This window comes from Cervus elaphus, chromosome 5, assembly GCF_910594005.1.
Source record: "Cervus elaphus chromosome 5, mCerEla1.1, whole genome shotgun sequence".
Lineage (NCBI taxonomy): Eukaryota > Metazoa > Chordata > Mammalia > Artiodactyla > Cervidae > Cervus > Cervus elaphus.
The window spans coordinates 41,238,260-41,252,947 of NC_057819.1; the positions used below are offsets into that span (position 1 = coordinate 41,238,260).

General features: G+C 37.0%; 1 protein-coding gene across 1 annotated transcript in view; it reads left to right on the forward strand.

The window, feature by feature from the left end:
- Positions 1-14,688, forward strand: part of SLC25A31 (solute carrier family 25 member 31) — a 28,612-nt gene that overhangs the window by 4,124 nt on the left and 9,800 nt on the right. Inside the window, exon 2 of the mRNA XM_043900836.1 lies at positions 7,497-7,624. Within this exon, the coding sequence (XP_043756771.1) occupies positions 7,497-7,624 (128 nt within the window). The remainder of the gene's footprint in view (positions 1-7,496; positions 7,625-14,688) is intronic.

The following is a 14,688-nucleotide window of genomic DNA, read 5'->3' on the forward strand; positions in this document are numbered from 1 at the left end:
TCTGAACATAGCTTTAAATATCTCTTTTGGTGTCTTTGATACTTTTTAGTAAAAGTATCTGGGTTTAACCTGACCAATGCTATTTTTAAAGATTTATTCTTTGTTGGTTTTATGACTTTCCAACTTCATATGTATACTTTTATTATTTAGTACTATTTAAACCTTCATTATACAAATAATGCATGTTTCTTATAGAAAATTAGAAAATATAGAGAAACAAAAAGTTTAAAAAAAAAAAACTGCTAACATCACCACAGTTAACATTTTAGTGTCTTGAGAGTGATTCTTTTTCACTGAGCAAGCTATGCATCAGTAAATATATTTTAATTAATATGAGCTGTTTTATTTAGTGTATTGTAACATATGTTTTTAAGGATATTATGTCTCATTTTTAGAGAGCCTACCAGAACTCTTTTCTCTTTCAGGTATTTCTGGCTATGAGTTCATCAGTTATTTTTAATCTGAACTTTTCCAAGCATATTTTTCTGAAGGCTAAAGCAGTGAGGTTTTTAAATATTGAAGATGATATTTGGGGTATGAAAAGAAAATATTAGGTATATGCTTTATGTAAATAAAATAGGAAAATAAACTTTACTAATATTTAGTAAATGACTTGGCCCTGGTACCCATGATTGGCCAAATGTCAGTTATATATCACAGGACACTAAGGCATCCTGAAAAAAGTAAGAGTTACACAGGGGAAGGGGGATGACTGGAGCCCTTACTCAATTATTATATAATAAATATAGTCTATATTGGCTCTGTTAAATGGATTTATAGAGATAAGACTTTTTGAATATTTGAAATTGCCAAGACTATTTGAAATATAGATTCACATTATTTTTAAGAATGAACCTCATTCTAAGGGTGCCTTGGGATAATAGCAGATGATAGTATGAAAACATCATAATTAGCAAGATATTTGAAAGTACTGTGTTTTAACTAGTAAAATAAATGCTCAGTTGTGTCCTAATATCTTACAGTTTGACCTAACCACCCTATCTAAATAGTCCTTCCTCATTCTCCATCTGCATATTACTATTTTTTCTTCTGGACACCTAACATTTATTTCTTCATTGTCTATGATGTAAGTTCCATAAGACCAAGAACTTTGTTCCTAGTGCTGTCCCTAACAGGTCTGCTCTGTGTGAGTGTGTGTGTGTGTGTGTGTGTGTGTGTGTGTTAGTCACTCAGTCATATCTGACTCTTTACGACCCCATGGACTGTAGCCTGCCAGGCTACTCTGTCCATGGGATTCTCCAGGCAAGAATACTGGAGTGAGTTGCCATTCCCTTCTCCAGGGGATCTTCCCATCCAGGGATCAAACCTGGGTCTCCTGCATTGCAGGCAGATTCTTTACTTTATGAGCCACCAGAGAAGCCCCTGCTGTGTAGTTCAGTTCAGTTCAGTCGCTCAGTCGTATCCGACTCTTTGCGACCTCATGAATCGCAGCACACCAGGCCTCCCATTCCATCACCAACTCCGCTATGTACTTGGTATCACATAAAAGGTTTTTAAATAAAGAATCCTTTTTTTTTTGTATAGTTATTGAGTATAGTTGATTTACAGTATTGTGTAAATGAAGAATCTTTATCTCATTCTTTAATTTCTCTTTTGGATATGTTTTACAGATGCACATAACAGGGTGGTATAGTGGCAGAGGTATATAATTTGCTTTTTTAAGTATGTACATATTTGAGAATCATTGATTGCATTTTTTTAAACTAATTGGCAGACTGTTTAAGTATGTTGGCATGTACAAGTCTAGAATATACATACACTTGACCCTTGAGCACCATGGGTTTGAATGTGTGGATTTTTTTTTCAGTAGTAAATACTACGGTACTACATGATCCCCAGTTGGTTGACTTCATGGTTGCAGAATCGTGGATATGGAGAACCTACATATAGGGAAGGCAGACTACAAGTTATACTTGGATTTTTGACTGAGTGGGTCATCAGTGCCCCTAACCCTCACTTTGTTCAAAGGTCAACTGTATACCCAAACATGCCTAGCATTTCCATTCTTGACTTGTAAGTTGACCAGTAACTGACCTGGTAACTTTGCCCCATTTTCCCGTAAGTTTTATATTAATTCTTAATTACTTTCTCAGAATTAAGTTCAAAGGAGGTTTCTTATCATCCTTAAATTTTGAAGAGATTATTAAGCAATTAAGTAAAAAAACAACACCACACCTTAGATGTTCTGCTGTTAGAGGAGAAATATACCACAATCCCCATGTTTTCCTGTATGAATTTTGTGATTATATATTTGGAAACTGTCCTTTAATTTGCATGACTAGAGAGTGAAATACTACTACATTTGCATCACTCTTGCTTTTCCTTTGTTTTATTCTGATCAAAAAATACTACTGTTTTTATTCAAAGTGGATTTTTACCTAGAGGCAATAGAGATGTAATAGTTCTAGATCTGGAGTCAGATAGATGTAGAAAGATCTGGAATTAAATCCCAGTCTTTCCGTTACCTTGTAACCTTGAACAGTTTTAATTTAACCTCTCTCAACTTCAATTTCCTCAGTCCTGTACTGGGTATAATAATATTGTATGTTTGTGAAAGTTGTTCTGCTGCTGCTGCTGCTAAGGCACTTCAGTTGTGTCCGACTCTATGCGGCCCCATAGACGGAAGCCCTCCAGGCTCCCCCGTCCCTGGGATTCTCCAGGCAAGAACACTGGAGTGGGTTGCCATTTCCTTCTCCAATACATGAAAGTGAAAAGTGAAAGTGAAGTTGCGCAGTCGTGTCAGACTCTTAGCGACCCCATGGACCACAGCCTACCAGGCTCCTCCGTCCATGGGATTTTCCAGGCAAGAGTACTGGAGTGGGGTGCCATTGCCTTCTCCGGAAAGTTGCTCAGTCATGTCCAACTCTTTGTGACCCAATGGACAGTAGCCCACTGGGCTCCTCTGTCCATGGAATTCTCCAGGCCAGAATACTGGAGTGGGTAGCTGTTCCCCTTTCCAAGGGATCTTCCCAACCCAGGGGTTGAACCCAGGTCTCCTACATTGCAGGTGGATTCTTTACCATCTGAGCCACCAGGGAAGCCCAATAATTTTATTACCTACCTCATATGGTAGTTTTGATGGTTAAACAGAATAATCCTTGTAATAAAACAGTCCACAAACAGTAAATGCTGGAGAGAGTGTGGAGGGTAGGGAACCCTCCTACACTCTTGGTGGGAATGTAAATTGGTACAGCCTCTGTGGAGAATAGTCCAGAGGTTCCTCTAAAAATAGAGCCACCACATGGCCCTGAAATCCCACTCCTGGACTTGTATCTGGAGAAGAGCATGGTCTGGGACGCCCTGATAGTCAGCGGATGGGAACCTGTCTGCCACGGCAGGGGACCTGAGTTTGATCCCTGGTTTGGGGAGATTGCACATGCCGCAGAGCAGCAAAACCTGTGCACAACCACTGAGCCTGCCTGCCGCAGCTGCTGTAGCCCAGAGCCGGTGCTCCACGCAAGAGGACCCACCACAGTGAGACGCCTGCCCTCCACAGAGGGGCCCCACCTGCCACAGCTAGAGAAAGTGCGTGTACAGCAATGAAAACCCAGTGCAACCAAAAAGCAAACAAATAACATGGTCTGAACGGACACGTGCACCCCAGTGTTCATTGCAGTACTCTTCACAGCATCCAAGACATGGAAGCAGCCTACATGTCCATCAACAGAGGAATGGATGAAGATGTGATACAAACATACAATGGAATATTACTCAGCAATTAAAAAGAAGGAAATAATGCCATTTGGAGGATCATTGATGGACCTAGAGGTGTCATAATGAGTGAAGTAAGTCAGGAGAGAAACCATATGATATCCCTTATATGCAGAATCTAAAAAGAATGCATACAAATGAACTTACTGACAAAACAGATACAGATTCACAGACTTAGAGAATGAACCTGTGGTTGCCAGGGACAGAGAATAGGGGGAAGGCATAGTTAGGGAGTTCGGGATGGACATGTAAACACTGCTATATTTAAAATGGGTAACCAACAAGGACCTACTGTATAGCACAGGGAACTCTGTTTATTGTTATGTGACAGCCTCCTTGGGAGGGGAGTTTGGGGTAGGAATGGATACATAAATGTGTGTAGCTGACTCCCTTTGCTGAACACATAGAACTATCACTACATTGTTAATCAACTATACTCCAATCAAATAAAAAGTTAGAAAAAAAAGTGCTGTAAAATAGTCAGCCTTGTGTCTGTTGCATGGTTAGTGCTTAGTAAATTTTAACTCTTTAATCATTGTGAATACCTTCCTGAATTTACAAATATTCATTCCTCATGGTCATTTGTAAATGAATGTACTTGGGATAAATTTGTTTTACAAATAAAGTAGATTTTTGTAATCTATCTAAAGAACCTACATGGTACATAGTGTACCTAGAGTATAGTTTAAGAAAATGCTAAAACCTAGCCTCCCAAAATAATATTTCTATAGAAAATGCATTCAGGATTCCACTTTGAAGTTCCTCCTCTTTGTACTCTTACTAAGGAAATTGGCACTCCTAAAAGCATGGTACATCAGTGAGTTGAAAAAAAGGGAATAAGAGAAAGGTTTTGCTGCATGATATGTGGAAAAAGGCTAAAGGAAGGGTTTTTAACCTGATATCTGTAGCTTCAGGGAGTCCACCAATCAGTAGTAGCCATGCAATAGTATTTTGTGTGTGAGAGAAATATTTTTTCAGACATAACTCATTAGAAGCTGCCAGTTTTCCTGTTATTCTTGTAGAGATTTATTTGTTTCTAGAATTTCATTGAGATGTGGACAGTTGTTTTGTTGAATACTCTAGGTTGTTTCATGCAGATACAGTTTTGCTAAAAGGAATACATTCTGTCAATGATACCAGGCCACTTCAGTCATAAATCTGGCACTCTGTCATGGTCTCCTGTTAATTTGCAGATGTCTGTCATCAGAATTTTCTATTTATATTCAATACGTTAGCCAGAGTTACAAGCTTTTTACTACTCATTTGTGATACTCTTTTGTGAAATAGATATTAATTCAGTACTATAATCATAATTGGACTTTCCTGGTGGCTCAGACAATAGAGAATCTACCTGCAGTATGGGAGACCAGATTTGGTCCCTGAGTCCAGAAGATCCCAGGGAGAAGGAAGTGGTTACCCACTCCAGTATTCTTGCCTGGAGAATTCCATGGACAGAGGAGCCTTGTGGGCTACAGTCCATGGGATTACAGTCAGAGATGACAGAGAAATGAACACTTTCACACTTTCCATAATCATAATTATATAACAGCTCACAATCTGAAACCTATAATATCTCAATACCATCTAAATCAACCATTTCCAAAATGACTATTAATAAATAAGAGCCATGTGTAAAATGGGAATTCCAATACATTTTTGATACACAGCACTTTTTAAACTCAGCTTATTAGTTTGTTTTTTTAAAAAACAAATGATGGTTTTTAACTTAAATCCCATTTGACTGCATTGGCAATTCTCCAGCCAATATGCTTTTTTTTTTACATTTAAGATCAACTCTATCCTCTGCCAGTAATCTGTTGTTGTGTTACTGTAACACAGGTGTAGAAAATAAAATCTTATTCTTCAGTATCATTTACAGTCATATTTTACTTTCAGTGTTTCTCTTCTGCAAGTCTGCAGAAAATACAAATGCTTAACTATGTTGTTAAATGTTGTTAACTATGAAGAACTTAGAAATCATTAAAAATACCTCTGAAAATTAGATTCATCAATCTCCCTCAGGAATTCAATGTGGCTGCAACTAGCAAGCAATATTCTTTTATAATTTGCTTACATTTCTCATGTTTTAAGATTTTTATTTTGCTTCCATTAAAGAAAACTTGTTGACCTCTCTTTGGTACAGAAGATATTTGCATGAATAAGTAAAGTATTGTAGTTAAGGGACTGAATTATTGAGCCAGATTGCTTGAGTTTAAATTCCAGGTGTACAATTTTCTGACCTAAGTGACAGTGGGCAACTTATTTAACTAACTTCTCTATGCCTTAGAGGTTGTTTTTAATGCATTTCTTCATATATAAAATGGAGAGATTAATATTACCTACCTCATGGGTGATTATGACGATTAAATGAATAAAAAGCAATTCCTAGAAATTAGTGTTGTTTTGTTAATGTTGCCTCAAAAATTTTTACAATGATCATTTTCCATTTTTTTAAAAATAGACTTTTATTTATTTACCATACTTTAATAATTTTCAAACTTTTCTAAGATTTGCTTCTCCAGAAACCCAAAGCTGCAGTAGAGCTTTGGAGACAGAAAACTTGATTCTAAATCCTGATTTAAGTTTTTAAATTTATAAAAGTTTCAGTTTGCACATGTATGAAATGGGTACTGTAAGAGAACATGTATCGTAAGCTTGGTGTGATGATTAAATTAAACGTACAAGCACAGCCTTTGCCAGTGCCTGGTACACACTAAGTGCTCAGGAGGTTGTAGCTGTTACCATTACATGTTAAACGCCCTAGTAATTTATGCCTGCAACTGAATGCCGAGTAACTGAATCAGCTGTGAGGACTGAAAAGATTATTTCTTGGCCATTAATATACATCTTAATTGTCTCTCTGCGACCGCTTTACATTCACCTTGGGATTCACTAATACTCAATTTTACTTCCCACAAAGTATACTTATTTATTTAAAAAATAAATGTCTTTCTCTGTGTACTTACCTGATCTAACTTTCAGTTTCTGAGCACTGCGCCCAGTTGACTGAAATTAACTTCATTCAAATTTTTATCTTTAGAAGACTGTTTATGGGTATTCTTTTCTCCAAGCTGGGACTAGTGCTATCTTATTAAGAGTAGCAGGGTTCAACCATCTGTAAAAACAACTATGGGTCCTGGAGGGATTGCCTGTTGTATTCTGGGGAAGCTAAGGATTATAAAGGCAGCTCTGAATTATCAGGTAACACAGTGACTGAATTATAAAGTTTGGTCATTCAGTCCATGGAGATCTGAATCGGGAAGATTATTAACCTTGAAAGTTCCTCCTGTCTCTCCATCAGGCCTCCGGAAACTGCCTTGAATTGTGAATTCCTTTTATTTGGCTAGGTTTTAAAATATAAATATAAGACTCTTTTATCTCATTCTCAAGAGTATATATACAACAGTTTTTTTGCAACAGACTTGTCACCATAGGAATTGTATTTTATGATTTGAAATGAGACTAAAGTTCTCTGATGAGTACTAGTAAGCTCTTTTTCTGTTAGTGAAGAGACCTATATTCAGCTGGTAATGCTTTCCATAGGTTTTTAGGTAGTCAAGGCTTCTTATTGGAAATTAACAAAATTGAAATGGGGTGCTTGAAGTTAACACTGCCTTTTTTTCTTCAGTTGGAGACACATGTAAACTTTTTTTCTCATGAGAAAAGATGTAAGTTTTAGGTAGTTCAAACAGCTAAGTTTGTTAAAACTATGCAAATTATTTAATACTAATGCAAGTTTATATTTAGTATGTTTTCTTTTGTAGGTTTCCTCAGTTACTGGCGTGGCAATTTGGCAAATGTTATCCGGTATTTTCCAACACAAGCTCTAAACTTTGCTTTCAAAGACAAATACAAACAACTGTTCATGTCTGGAGTTAATAAAGAAAAACAGGTAATTATTTTTTATTATTTTTTAATTGAATGAAAGATTCTTTAAATTATATAGTGCTTTGCAGCTTTTAAAAACCTCGTATACGTAACTCAGATTATCCCATAGTAACCCTTTCCCGCACACCCCATCAGCGCCCCTTCCCTTTCCTCGCTGGTGACCACTAGTTTGTTCTGTGTGTCTGTGAATATGCTGCTTTTTTGTTTTATTCACTAGTTTGTTGTGTTTTATAGATTCCACATAGAAATGATATCATGAAGTATATGTCTTTTTCTGACTTATACTTCATTTAGCATAATGCCCTCAGAGTCTGTCCATGTTGCTGCAAATGGCAAAATTTCATGCTTTTTTATAGCTCAGTAGTATTCCATTGTTGATATATATCACATCTTCTTTATTCATTCATCTGTTGATGGACACTTGGATTGATTACATACCTTTACAACCTTGGCAGTTACAAATAATACTGCTATGAACACTGGGGTGCCTGCATCTTTTTGAGTTGTGTTTTTGTATTTTTGGACATATACCCAGGAGTGGAATTGCTGGATCATATGGTAGTTCTGTTTTTAGAAAAAGCAGGTAATTATATTTTAATATGTCTAAAATTTTCTAAGAAGTAGTTGGATTTGCCTTACCTGAGGTATTTTTTTTCCAATTAGAGCATAGCTGATTTACAATATTGTGTTAGTTTCTGCTGTATAGCAAAGTGAGGCAGTTAGACATGTATATATACATTCTTTTTAATATACTCTTCCAGTGTGGTTTATCGTAGGATATTGAATATCATTCCCTATGCTATACAGTGGAACCTTGTTTATCCATCATATATGTAGTATTTTATTTCTGCTAGCCCAGCCTCTCCCTCCTTCCCCCCTCACCCCACCGTACCCCTTGGGAACCACAAATCTGTTCTCTATGTCTGTGGGTCTACTTCTGTTTTGTAGATAGGTCCAATTCTGTTATATTTTAGATTTCACATACAAGTGATGCCATACTTCTTTCTGAGTTACTTCACTTACTGTGATAATCTCTGGTTACATCCATGTTGCTGAAAATGGTGTTATTTCATTCTTTTTTATAGCTATTATTTTCCATTGTATATGTACAACATCTTCTTTATCCATTAAAAAACCTGTGGAGTTTTATTTGGGGAGGAGGTGCTCAAGTAGTGGAAAAAATAATAGTTAAAGCATAATAACTGTTAGCATATTATAATATGTATTAAGTCATAGAAATTACATATGGAAATTTAGAATTATATTAACTTTTACAAGTTTCTATAAACCTCTTAACACAAATTTAATAACTAAGGGATCTTTAGTTGGAACTTGTAATAGTTGGAACTTCTTTTGACAATGGACTTGTATCAGAGAGTCCCCAAGACTGTCTTCATGTTCATTGATTGAGTAGGGCCTCAAAGAACTCAGAAAAGCTATTACACTCCTGGTATATTACAGCAAAAAGATAGAGATTAAAATCAACAAAGGGAAAAGGCACATAGGACAATATCCAGGAGAAACTAGGTGCAAGCTTCTCGGTGTCCTCTCCTAGTAGACTCAGCTGGACAGCACTTAGTTCTCCCAGCAATAATGTGAGACAACGCATATAATATACTGCCAAATAAGGTTGCTCACTTGAGCTGTGGTGGTCAGGTCTTTGTGGGAGGGGAGTCAGTTTCACAGGCATGTATAATAGACTGACCTTAGCTACTCAGTCTCCAGCTATGGCCGCCACCTACTCAAAAGGTCAAACTGATATAATTCAGCCCAGAGCTCCAAGTAAACAAAGAGGTGTTCACCATAAATCAATGTTAGTATAAACTATCTGGTGTTGCCAAAGCTTCTGGCATGTAAAGACAGTCTTACTAGATAGGATATTCCACGGGCTCAGAAGGTTACCGCAAAGGAACCTTTGAGTTTGGTCAAGGAGGGAGATCTTTTCAGTATGTGCAGGGTTTGGGCAACACAAGCCTGCTGAGTTAACCCTTTACTGAACATTTTCCACCCTATCTCCCCCAAAAGATAATTCCTGTAAAACTAAGCCAGATGGAGCAATTAACTCCAGAATTAACTAGAAAATTTATGTTACTAACATCTGTCCCTAACAGTGTAAATAACATGGCTTTAAAAGTTCCAGTTAACTCTGATCTCTGTTGAAACTCTATAATAAATTTCAAATCAGTAGAGCTTGAGGTAAAAACATTTTTAGTATGCTTCTAAAGAATATGCTAGCACTTTCCTGGTGGTCCAGTGATTAAGACTCCATACTTCTAATACAGGGGGGGCACAGGTTCAGTGATCCCACATGCTGCAAGGTGTGGCCAAAAGATAAGAACAATGAAAAAGAAAGAACATGTAGTCTATGTAAAGATATTCAGTCACAAGTAATATGTAAGTTTAAATATATATTATTTATTAAATGTGGCTACTAATGACCCTTCTATTTCTGCCCTTAGACATCACAATTTTCACCTATCTCTGTTCCTGCTCTAAGAAAAGTGGAAAAAAACACTGAAAATGAAAATTCAGTGTTTTGGGTTTCTTACCTGGTTTTCAAAGAAACATTGAAGATACAAAAACAAGTACAGTGTATGTGATTTAAAAGTGGTTGGTCTACCACAATAAATCTCTCTACATGCTTCTCTGGGTGGCTGCACTGGTGACAATACTAGGTGTTGGCAAGGATTCAGAGAAGCTGAATTTTACACTGCTGGTGGGAATGTAAAATGATCTTGCCGCTTTCAAGAGAGTAATGACTGTTTCTTACAACTAAACATATGCTTATCATACAGTCCAACTCTTGAGCATTTATCCCAGAGGAAAAAAAACCTCTGTTCACAAAAAAGCAAAGTATACAATGTTCATAGAAGATTGTTTCATAATAGGCAAAAATTTGGGAATAACCCAGATGTCCCAGGTGAATACTTAAACTGTGGTACATCACACCATAGAAGGTCACTCAGCAATGAAGAGAAACACCTTTTGATAAAACAAGTATTGTATGATCCTCTTGGGATCTAGAAAAGGCAAATTCATAGAGACAAAGTAGAACAGAGGTTGCCAGGGGTAAGGGGGAGGGAGATTCTTTAATAGGTACAGAGTTTACATTTAGCATAATGAAAAGTCCTGGAAATAGTAATGATGTTTATATAGTGTTGTCCTTAATGCCACTGAATTATACACTTAAAATGCCTGAACAGTAAATTTTACCATACAGTTTTAAAAAAGAACAAACATGATACAAACAGCAACTTTGAATGCTAACTGAAAAGATACCAATCTCAAAAGACATTTGCTTTCTGATTTCACTTGTTTACCATTATTGAAGTAAGAACATTATAGAGATGGAAAACATAATAGTGGTTGCCAGGAGAGAGGCAGGTGGCTATAAAGAGGTCCATAAATGGAGGATCTTTATCATGGAACTGTTCACTGTGATAATTGGTGGTCATATGAATCTGCACATATGATAAAATGGCATAGAACTAAATACACACACAGATAAGTGTGTAAAACTTGTGAAATCTGAATTAGGTAGATTTCCATCAGTGTTAATTTTCTCTACTATAGTTATGCTGGGCTTCCCTGGTGGCTCAGTGGGCAAAGAATCCTCCCGCAGTGCAGGAGTCACAGGGGAGGCGGGTTTGATCCCTGGGTGGGGAAGATCCCCTGGAGGAGAGCATGGCTACCCACTCCAGTATTCTTGCCTGGAGAGTCCCATGGACAGAGGATGGCAGGCTACATGCAGTCCATAGGGTCATAAAGAGTCAAACTCAACTGAAACCACTGAGCATGCACACACATAATTATGCTAGATACTATCATTGGGGGAAATTGCTTGAAAAGTTTATAGACTTCATATGTACTAGGATGCATGTGAACCTGCTATTATGTCAGACTAAAAGGTTTTTAAAATAACCATGGTAGGGAGCTGTGTGCCTCCCATATACTCTTTCACTGAATTTTTACCTTGTCCTTTGAGGTAGTTCTTTTTACCCCAAATGTACAGATAAGGAAAACAAGACAGAGCTTAAAGCACTTGCCCTAGTCATCTGTTCATGTCTTTCTAATTCCCAAATTCAGTTCTTTCTACCATACTCTTACTCCTTTCATCTGAGGTGACTAAACTAGACGAGTGTTAGCTGGACCTGGGCATAAAATGTGTCTCTGCTGCTCCTAAGCAGCTACCAGCACAACCCTCATCGAAGACTGGAGCTTCCTGCTCTCTTCCATGCCCACACATACTGTTAGAAAGAACTTTGGTCCCAGGTATTTGTGCTTGGAGGCAGTTTATCACCTATTGTCAACAGTTGAAAATGAATAGGGTTATTTTCCTCCAAACCCCCTAAACTCTCTTATTCTCCTTTCCTGATTCCTTTCACTCCCTCTCCGTTTACAGTTTGGTGGCGGTGCTCAGTCGTGTCCGACTCTTCGCTACCCCGTGGACTGTAACCCGCCAGGCTTCTCTGTCCATGGGATTTTCCAGGCAAGAATACTGGAGTGGGTTGCCATTTTCTCCTCCAGGGGATCTTCCTGACTGAGGGATTGAATCCACATGTCTTTCATCTCCTACATTGGCAGGCAGATTCTTTACCACTGCACCACCTGGGAAGCCCCTTTTACAGTATAGTAATATCTGAAATTACAAACTTAAAAAACAACTTCTGGGTCTGTTTTATTTTCAAGCTTAACTGTGGAGGGACAGACTTTATCTGTTACAGAAACACTTGCAGAATTATCATTCATCATAGAGTCTTCTTGTCTCCTTCTTCCCTCCTTCCATCCTCAACCTTCCCTGCCTTCCTTCCCCTAGTAGTTTGGCCATACTATTATACATTGTGTGCCTGCCTGCATTGCTTTCTCATAGGCCCCACTTTCACTATCAGAGGGGTCCCTGTTTGAATAGTAAATTATGTAAATTATACAATCATTCACCCCAGAAAGTTATGGATCTGTTATCTTTTTCTTATCTAGGAAGGAAATAGAAGGTTAAATTGAACTTAAGATGCACTTTATAGATCTTTGTGCTGCATAGCCTATTTGATTTGGCCTATTTGCTTGTAAGAAGCAGAGAAATTACTTCAAGAAAAAGACATATTTACTGCAGTGGAATTTGAACCACAGGCAGCTATAGGGATCAAACTATACTTTTTAGCTTTGTTTCCCAGGTCAGTTAGTCTATCTCTGTCTGTAATGATCTGGTTTTTTGTGCATATATATTTGCTCAGCATTTTCTCATTATTGCCCACCTTTTTTACTTCCCTGTATTTTATTTCTTTTAAGTTCAGTGTTAATATCATAGTGATTCCTACTAACCTTTCAAGTGGAGGGGGGGTTCTTTACCTGAGACCCATGCATACTTGAGGAATAACAAACTTTTACAGTAAAATTGTGTTTATATATGTGAGATTTTTATTGGAAGAGTATCTGTAGTTTTCAACAGTCTCAAAGTAGACTGAAACCTAAAAACATTATTTAATGTTTTTTTCTGTTTCTGTCCTTACTGCTAACTGGCCTAGAATTTCTAGATTCACATTTCTAAGATTTAAACTGTGGCCTAGCTCCTCTTTTTCTGCCAGATTACATATCATCTTCCAAACTATGGATTAGCTACCTTCTGGTCTCATTATCTCTATGTGATTATGAAACATGGCTTATCTGTACAGTAGAACTTACGAGTTTCATGTTAAAAGGCACTGTGGGAGTCCAAGTACCCCTCATTAAACAAATATTTATTGAATGCATTACTCTTACTCTGGACAAGGCCCTGTGAAATAAACAAATGAATTAAGAATTCAGGCTTCGAAAAATGTAGACAACCTAATTGTCCTTGCAACTGATATGGATAAATAAAATGTGATAAGTCAGTAAAATACTATTTGTCAATAAAAAGGAATGAAATGCTAACACATGCTACACTTGGTACAACATGGATAAACCTTACAAACACATTATATGAAAGAAGCCAGTCACAAAAGACTGCTTGTTTCATGTGTAGGGAATGTCTAGAATAGGCAAATCTATAGAGACAGAAAGTTGCTTAATGGTTATGTTGGGTTCAGGGAGATGGGAAAGATATGCAGTGACTGCTGATGGGTACAAGGTTTCTTTTGGAGTGATGAAAATGTTCTGAAACTGATAATAGTTGCAGAACTCTGATACACTAACAATTCATTGATTTGAATATATGGGTGAACTGAACAGTAGGTAAATATATCTCAGTAAGTAAAAATAAAAATAATTCTGGCCTGTAGAAATTTATAGTCTGTAGAAAGTAAAACAAGACAGGTATACAAATAATTGTAAATTGAAAGTGGTCATTGTAAATACTGGTTTTAAAAAATGAGAATCTGGAACATGTTGATACATTTTACATATTGATCACATGATTTACCTTTAATTCTCTGAGAGAGGAAGTATTTATAGAAAGAGGGTATGATTACATATAGTTTTGAGTGAGCTGAAGATAAGAGAATTCATGAAAGAAACAATTTGAATTAGAGCATAAATCAATAACTTTTTGTTTATAAAAGGTAGGAAGAAAATTAAAAAGATAGAAAGGGCATTCCAGGCCAGGAGAAAATTGAGAGTTCCAAAGCAGAGACTGGGAGACTTAAAATTATTTTTGGAAATAAGAGCCACAAGAGGGAGGGGATGTGCGTGTACTCGTAGCTGATGTGTGTTGTGCAGCAGAGACCAGCACAGCAATTATCCTCCAATTAATACTAAATTGAAAAAGAAATAGGCGTTAGAGAAGCAAGAAACTGAGTTTGACTAGGATGGTTACAGCGGTCTTGTACCCTAGGTTTTCTGTAAGAACTCCAGTTAAAATATTCCTTTCTTTTCCTTGAGCGCCAGATGTTGAAAAACAGTTTATTGGACCTAAGCAGAGAACATTTCAAATGTTTATCAAAAAGAACCTCAACAGCCTGTGTGAACTAGTAGATCAGTAAGGTCTTCCATGCCATTCAGTCACATTATAATTGATTTCTGCCAATTTACATTTGGCATTTGAACATAGTCTATATTTTTGAGCTGTTTAAATTTATTTTTACTAAAACTACA